The 8,954-nt window shown below is 42.7% G+C and overlaps 1 protein-coding gene across 2 annotated transcripts in view; it reads right to left on the minus strand.

Moving 5' to 3' along the window:
• The window catches only part of Mtfr1 (mitochondrial fission regulator 1), a 31,906-nt gene that overhangs the window by 17,338 nt on the left and 5,614 nt on the right, over nucleotides 1-8,954 (minus strand). Inside the window, exon 1 of one of the 2 annotated variants that reach the window (XM_026786835.1) lies at nucleotides 3,429-3,494. In XM_026786835.1, coding sequence (XP_026642636.1) covers nucleotides 3,429-3,494 — 66 coding nt within the window. Of the gene's footprint in view, nucleotides 1-3,428; nucleotides 3,570-8,954 lie in introns of those variants that run through there. The other variant, XM_005361904.3, reaches the window with a different exon arrangement.

Here is an 8,954-nt window from a genome sequence, read left to right on the forward strand (position 1 = left end):
CTTGGGAATATACTCAAGAGATGCCCTATCATACAACAAAAGTATATGCACAACTATGTTCATAGCAGCATTGTTTGTAATAGCCAGAACCTGGAAACAACCTAGATGCCCTTCAATGGAAGAATGGATGAAGAAAGTATGGACTATCGGCAAATTTTTCCCAGATGCAAGAGAAAGCAGGGAGAAAACTGGTATTACCAGAACATTTGGTCTAAATAAAGAAGACAATTCAATCCACTTCTAAGAAGAGAAACTATACACTGCTTTATCTACAAATTAAAATAATCCACTGTCTGTGTACTTGTGCGTGCCTGTGTCTTATATGACAATCCCTAATATTTAGAAGCACCATTTGAAAGTGACGGCAGCAAGAAAGACACAGCAGGAGAGAGGCCTGTTCTCTCACAACGTGAAACACTACTGTGGAGCGCTGACGTTCGGAGCTAGAATCTGGAGCTGTCATCTGTCCCTGCTCAATACAGGAATCCATTAGAAACTAATCTATGCTATTAATTAAAAGAAAGTATATAAGCCAGGGAGTGGTAGTGCACACCTTTAATCCCAGCACTCGGGAGGCAGAGGGCGGCGGATCTCTGTGAGTTTGAGGCCAGCCTGGTCTACAAGTGCTGGTTCCAGGGGAGGAACCAAGGCTACAGAGAAACCCTGTCTCAAAAAACAAAAACGAAAACGAAAAACAAAAGTATATAGTCAAACAATCAGTTTCATTCTAGTGTTTGGTTCAAACAATGATACAGTTTGAGTCTCAAATCCCTGAAACTACTTGTAAATCAACATGTGATGTAAAATTTTGGAGGATCTGTACACTTTTAATCACATTTATTAAGGAGATTCAATAAACATATATTCCTAATCCCAAAGGAGCCAAGTAAAAGTGTGCTGGCATGCAACTGCCCAGATACAAACACCTGTGCACGCATGCACGTGCATGCACGCATGCACGCACGCATGCACACACACACACACACACACACACACACGCACACACACACACACACACACACACACCATACACATGCACGATAGGAGAATCCCTAACTAAAGAAGTCTTCTCTCAGTTCTCCTAGCCTTACCCATTTACTCATTCACTCTTCCTCCAAAGAAGAAAATGAAACAGAAATGTGTATTAACAGATTGGAAATACAAATTACATATTGCCTATAACTTTTCAAGCATACGTTGCTGGGACCAGTTCCAGTCATATTTGAATCTAGGCAGGGAGATTGTGGAGACTGAAGCGGGGTCTTGAGTTCGTGTTCGGCATGGGCTACATAGTTAGGACTGTCTCAAAAAAGTCTAATCACACAAATTTCTACTTAAGGACAAACATACAGGACTGAGAAAAATTCAAACATTTGGATGTTTAAAGTACAAACAAGGACACGTGCAACTTTCACCCACTCTGTGGGTTCCAAGGACACAACTCGGGCCGTCAGGCTTGGCACTAAGTGTCTTCAGCTGCTGAGCCATCTCGCTGGCTGGGGTTTGTCTCTTTTCTTTCCTTTCTTCAGTCAGGGTTGTCCTCTAATTATAACACACACACACACACATTTTAAAAAATGTTAAGGGGCTGGAAAGATGGCTCATCAGTTAACAGAATTAGCTGTTTAATTCCCAGCACTCACATGGAGGCTCACAAACAGTCATCTCTAACTCCAGTTCTGGGGGGATCTGATAATTCTTCTGCTCTCCTTGGCATCAAGCACAGAGTGATGTACACACATACATGCAGACAAAACATCAATACACACAAAACAAAATATAAGAAAAATAAATTGAGCCAGGCTTTATGGCACACACCTTTAATCCCAGTATTCAAGGGAGGCAAAAGCAGTAGATTTCTTGTGAGTTCAAGGCCAGCCAGTTATACAGCGAGGCCCTGTTCCAAAAAAGGAACGAAGGGAGGAAGGGAAGAATCAAAGTGGATGGCAGTGAGGAGCAGGGAGGAGCCAGTAAGGCCTAGAGCAGCATAAAGCCTTGACTTTAAAAGCAGGGTCTGCCAACTGATTGTCTACAAAAGGTACAAATAATTATCCTTTACATTTCTATTTTCTCATCTATAAAACGGACACTATTTCATGAGCCTATTCGTAGTCAGTAAGTTAAGGTTTTTCTAAGATTTTCTTCCATTTCTTTTATAAGTACCAAAGTACACTAAAAAGAGGAAGGATTGTGGACTCAGAACTAGGTTCCACCTCAGGTAACTGGAAGAGGCAGCAAGGCTGTGAAGTTCAGTTTCTCGTATACAATGAGGAATGGTCTGAATGCTCGCTCAATGCAAAAGCTGTGGGAACTGAGTCCTGGCATACTACACTAATCGTGGATGTCTGTTAACACCATGGCTGATGTCTACAGTAAAACAGAGCTAAATCAGGCCTGGTGACAGGACCTGTATCCCAATTACTCAGGCAGCTAAGGAAGCACAATTCAAGTTCAAGGTCCAATGCAGCAAATAAGCACACACACAAACACACGCTCATCTTCAGAGAGACACAGACGGTAAGGACACTTGGTACCTCCTGATGGCCCGAGTTCCACCCAAACCCAGAGTGGAAGAACCAGCTCCTGAAGTACCTCCAGTGCTGATTTATACGCATGCATATTGAATGCAAGTTTTAATGTTTAAACAGTGAGGATGCAGATAAAACAGGTATAGGATAAGGACAGTTTGGGCTTCCTGATACTCTCAAGAATGGAATCACATTTATTTGCATGCCAAGTCCTTGAGAAAATACACAATGCATTTAATCACCTCATCCCCGCTGCTTCACTGTACCTGTGTCTGTCCTTTCTTTATCCCCTTGGTGCACTATCCAGACAGACTGCCATCTAATCCATGGCTAACTATACTGGCAAGTATTCTTATTCACAGATGAAAATCTCCGAATTTGACGCCAGCCTGGCCTACACATTGACTTCCAGTCTGGGCTACAAAATGAGAACTTAAATATGTTAAAAAAATAAAATCATAACCTCTATAAAATAAACATTTTTTTCTTTAAAAAAATCTATGCCATAGAATTATATAATAGGCTACGATTTCTCTCTAGCTACTGTTACATTTTAGGAAAACATGCTTTATCATTTGCTTGTAATATTTAATATTAATCTAAAAACAAAGTTACTAATTGTGAGCCAAACAATCAGTGATTCTCTATAGATTTAATCCTTTTCTTCATTAACGAATGCATTGTTTTTGAGGTCATGTAACTACAATAATAAGTTTTGAGCATAACTTAGAAAGTTATGCCTCACTGTGCTGCGAACAGACCCACTTCTGCAATTTAAGAGTAATCAAATCACAGACTACAAATAATACATTTAAATGTTTTTAAAGTTTACATCATTTTCTCAGGAAAGCCTCAGAACATGGAAATGTCTGGATGTTTGGGGGGACTGTGAGCACTCACCGACTGCATGCTGAGCCCAACTCGCTGAACCACCATCCTCAGCAGGCACTTAATCCAGCCCAGCATCTAGTGTCTGCGTCTTCCCGGCCTGCAGGTCAAGTGCTTCAGGCCTCCATAGCGGCACATGGTCCATAGAGCACACTGAAATGGTCAATGCAGATACTGAGTACTAAGAACAGATTTTTATTTAGAATTTCTGTGTACATGTCTCGCACAGTCAGTTTAAAATACAACACCTCAAAACCTGATGTGCAAATCAGAGGAAAAAATTCACTCGTTCTCAGTGTTCCTACATGTTAGCACACACCTTTAATCCCAGTGCTCGAGGAGACCGCCTGGTCTACAGTTTCAGAATAGCCAAGGCTACCTAGAGACCCCCATCTCAAAAACAAAAGAAAACAAAAAATACAAAAACCCAATAGTAAAGCAGGCCTGAGATGACGCAAGCATACATAACGGTGAGATCATGCTGCACATCTCACATAGGCCATATTTCCTGGTGTGGCAGCCAGGCTTGCAAGCCATAGGCCCCACCTGGGGACAGGTCTTCCAGGCCTTCCCAACCTAACAAAAGGTCAGGATGGTGTTGCTCCTTCTTTGTAATTTGGAGGATGCCTTGATAGAAATGCTAATTCAAACCTACATGACAGCTAGCGTACACAGCAGACAGGTAGTGTGGATGTGACTGAAAGTCATTCACCTGGTTACCTAGGAGACAGAACGCTAATGTCTACAGATCCTGCCACCTTTCTCTTTTAGACTAACTTAGTATAGATGTGTACAAATCCAAATGCGGTGGTATACCCCTGTAATAGAGGCACAGAGAGAAACGAAAGTTTCCTGCCAGCCTAGGCCAGACAGCAAGACCCTGTCTCAATATAAACAAGCACAAATTTTAGTTTCTCATTTTGGTTTTTGAAGGCACGGTTTCTCTGTGTAGCCCTGGCTGTCCCGAACTCACTCTGTAGACCAGGCTGGTCTTGAACTCAGCTAATTTAAGTCCTCTTAAGTACACCGATCCTGTCAAGTCCTTCAGACTTGCCTCACAGTTGAAATCTTACAGCGTGCAGCTCCTCAGCCCAGCTTCTTTTGCCCAGTGATACTTAAGGTTCCCCCACATCTTTTCAGGCTTGAGAGATGAGTTCTTCTGTGGTGACTGTTTCCTTGTCTGCAGGTGCCATGGTTTATTTCTGTCATCTACTCATCAACTGCTTTCAAGGGTTAATAAGTATGAATAGAAAACTGTACTTGATCTACATACATCGTTTTGTGTTGAGACATCCTGGGGTGCCATCCCCAGATGCTGTGTGTCTTCTTCCTTTTTTCTTTCAACATAAGGTCACTCCTCGGCCTGGAGCTTGCCTGAGTAGAGTGTACTGGCTGGTTTGCAAGTCCCAGGGATCTGCCTATCTCCCCTTCCCAGCCATTCATTACCCTACTCAGTTTAAAAAAAAAAAATTATTTAGTTATGTATACACTGTCCTGCCTGCAGGCCAGAAGAGGGCACCAGATCTAATTATAGGTGGTTGTGAGCCACCATATGGTTGTTGGGAATTGAACTCAGAACCTCTGGAAGAGCAGTCAGTGCTCTTAACTTCTGAGCTATCTCTCTCCAGCCCCCACTACTCAGTTTTTTCAGTTGGGTTCTGGGAATTAAATGCAGGTCCCTGCGATTACCAGCTGAGCTACTTCCCCAGCCCTGGATTGTTTTTTGCTTACGTTATTCTTTTTTTCAGATGGGTCTAATGTAATTCAAACCAGGTTTAACTCATTGCATAAACTAGTATGCCCTTGTATTTCTAATCCTCCTGCCTCTGCTTCCTGAGTTCTCTGTGTATGTGTCACCGCACGCTGCCAGATTGCTTATTTTTACTATTGTATTGGTCTGGGTTCTCAAGAATATCAGAACCAATAGGATACACACAGATATACAGACTAAGTCACTCAACAATAGACTGAAAATGTCATGCCGAATTGAAAATGGGAGGTGTAAGTGACCTAATGACCTCCACTGTGCTCTACAGAACATCCCAAGTCCACACACCCAACATAATCCTCGCCAGTGAGTCTTCCTAGCCCATGTTCACTCTTTAATGGGAATCTGGCTAGCCACTGGGATACTGCTCCTTCTACAGACTTCTCTGAGAGATTTAAGCAAAGGCTGTAGCAAAGGAATGACCCCCCGGGTTTTAAGATCTTTTTGTTTTACCCTCTGTATGCAAATATGCCTGCATGCCACATGTGTGTGCGTGCCTGAGATAGACGGCAGCACATTCCCTGGAGATGGATATAGGCGGTTTTCAGAAGGGGTTCAGGAAACTGAAGAGGGAAAGGGGCAAAACCTGTTGGCACCATGTTTGCCATGCTTGAGCTTGCTAGAGCCCTTCATTGTCTCTCTACATAATCCATGCCGGCCTGGAACTCACAATGTAGACCAGGCTGGCCTCCCAACTCATAGGAATCCACCTGTCTCAGCTTCCCAAGTGCTGAACTGTAGGTGTGAATCACCACAGTCAGGTAAATGACTGAACCATTACACAACAACCGAATTCTTCTGTTTTAAAACATACTCTGTAGTGCTTTTAAAGGTTATCAATAGAACAGTCACAGAATACTATAAAAGACCACGCATATATGGTTTGTTTTCACATCACTAGAACAGTGCTCTCTAAGCAGTATGATTTCATTTCTGTAAAAACCCTCAACTTTTTACTACCTTATGCACAGAAAGACATTTATCAAACTACTGAAGCTGACCAGAGTAGACAGAAGCAATCTTCCTCCTTATACAGTCATTACTATGTAGGCAATGTTAACGTGTTGAGTGTCTCACTTCAAACTAGACTTTAGGTGGAGACAGATGGAACTTGTAAGAATGTGGCCAGTCTGGTCTATTTGTGAGTTCCAGGCCAGTCAAGATTACATAACAAGACACCAGCTCAAAAACAAACAAACACCAAAATTTAGGATCTAGATGTGATGGTGAAACTCCTCTAACAGCTACCGGGAGATGGAGTCAGGGTTATCTTCAGCTGTACAGTCAATCTGAAGTCAACCTGGACATATAAGCTCACCACACATAGACACACCCCAACACACATTCGCACACCCAAACCTAGGGCTGAGCACTGTTAACATGCACAAACCCAGGTTCAGTCCTCAGTACCAAAAAGAAACCTAAAGCCCAACTCCCAGTATCCAGGAGGCTGAGGCAGAATGATAACAAATTTAAGCCCAGGCTAGCTTTCACCCAAATAATCCAGTTTTGTTTTTTCTCCTTATCTCAGGACTGCATGGCTTAGAAACACAAGGCAAGCCTCTACCACGGAGCTGCACCCCTGGCCTGTCCAGTGATCTCCTCCTAAGCAGTCTTCAGCCTCACACTCTTGGACCCAACACATCCAAGGATCACTTGACTCACAGATTTGCCATTATTTTCAGTTATTTTTTCTCTGAAACGTTAGATTTTCATAAATCCTATTTTCAGCAATGGGGTTGCACAAAGTTTACTAAGCCTTTTTATCTTAACACATTTCTATCTTTCTAACTGCCCCTTCCTACACTCGCCAGATCAGCTCTCTCAAACTCATCCACACAGTTTCACTAGGCCCTCCAGATTTTTTTTAACCTCTAATTTTTGTTGTTGCTGTTCTTCTGTTTTGATTGGTTTGGGCCTTTTTGAGACAAGGTATCTTGTAGCCCAGGTTGGCCTTATAGTCACTAATCACCCTTCTCCTTCCCAAGCAACAATTACCAGTGAGAGCCACTCAGTGGCTAGAAGTACCTGCTCTTCTTGCAGAGGATCTGAGCTCGTGAGTTCAGTTCCCGGCCCGCAGGGCAGTTACTGACAACCATCTCTAACTCCAGTTCCACAGAGATCTCTTACCCTCTTCTGGCCTCTGCAGGTACTGCACTGCATGTGGTGTAAATACAGGCATGCACAAAAAAACATAAAACCAAGAATTTAAAATGTGAGCCACCATGCCTAGCTCCACACAATGACTTTGTGATAGAAACCTAATCCCCAAAGGAGCAATAAAATCCTAGTACACTAAGCAGCTGCACAGAAGGACCGTCTTGAGTTCAATGCCAAAACTGGCAATATTGAGTTTAAAGCTAGTAAAGGCTACATACAAGAGCCAGCCTCAAACAAAACAACAAACAAAAACCTGATACTCAGACATCCAGATGGGATTAAGAGGGATCAGACCATGATGATGGGTAGGCGGGGAGGGTGTGTTAGTTAATGTAGTTGGTTTCTGGCTAGAAGAACCAGTTCAACACCCCATGTGCCTGTCATCTCCCCAACTTCCCTCTCACGCTGTTCACCGTTCCTCAGTGGATGGTGTGCCTTTCCAGAAACAGGTGCCACTTCCTAGTCTCCAAAACAGCCAACTGTTTTTACAACTATCTTTCTTGGGTATTCAGTTAAGACAGCAGAAAATGGACTATTACTTAAATCGACCTTCTGCCTCCATTTCTCAGCAGATACAACAACAAAGAGATTAGTCATCTGAGTAAACCCTTCACAGTGCCCTGGCACATTCTCGTTTGCATCTGTGCCTCTGCTGCACCCTCAGTCTCTCCGCCCCACTCTCCAAGCAAATGCCCAGGTCCCCTCTACCCTGTCACTGCAGGGGTCTCACAGCACCAAAAACCCCCTGCATGGCATACATACATTCTCTCTTCACCCTTATTACTTCTATCACGATTTCCTAGTTTCTCCCATTTGCACTTAAAACGAAATCTAAACTGAATTTCTAAACTTTCTCCCCAAAGCTGCTGTCCATATGTTCTTCACCTGAGAAAAATCGCATCTATATTGTTATTCCTTTTTGCTTTCATCTTCTGTAATCAAGCCGTCTTCACCAGATACCATTTCATTGTCTTTACTATTATGAGAAACTTAATTGTATTATTTATTTATTTTATTAAACTAAATTGTAAACAATTTGACAGTTGCTCCTTCCTTTCCATCCACTGCTATCCTAACTTATTATGATTTGCTTTGTTGTCTTCTATAGCCTTCATAGCCTTCACTTTGAAAAGCGTCATAAAGGTAACTCCAGAAATCCAATATACTCTCAACTCTCAACCTGAAGTCAATATTCCACCTCCCTCCTGTCTCCAATACTAATTTAGGTGTTACTAATTCTCTATTTCAGTTTAGCTATGACTCCTCTACGTCACTCTTGATCAACCAGAATCAAGACCCTCCTGCGCATATATTTCTCTGTATATTAGCACATTAAAACAATATGCCCAAATTGCTTTTCCCATTCACTGGACTTAATCAGTTCGGAAAGACACTTTATCTCAGCTTTTCAGGCAATGTATAATAGTTGCTCAACTGTTAGTGGTATAAAGCCAGATGTGGTGGTGTTCCTCTAAGCCCAGTATGTAGAAGGCTGAAGCAGGGGGATCAAGAGTTCAAGGGCAACAAGAGGTAGAGGTGCCTGCTGCCATGCCTCAAGACCATGGCTTAGAGGTAGAGGTGCCTGCTGCCATGCCTAAAGACCCATGGCT

This window comes from Microtus ochrogaster, linkage group LG5, assembly GCF_000317375.1.
Source record: "Microtus ochrogaster isolate Prairie Vole_2 linkage group LG5, MicOch1.0, whole genome shotgun sequence".
Lineage (NCBI taxonomy): Eukaryota > Metazoa > Chordata > Mammalia > Rodentia > Cricetidae > Microtus > Microtus ochrogaster.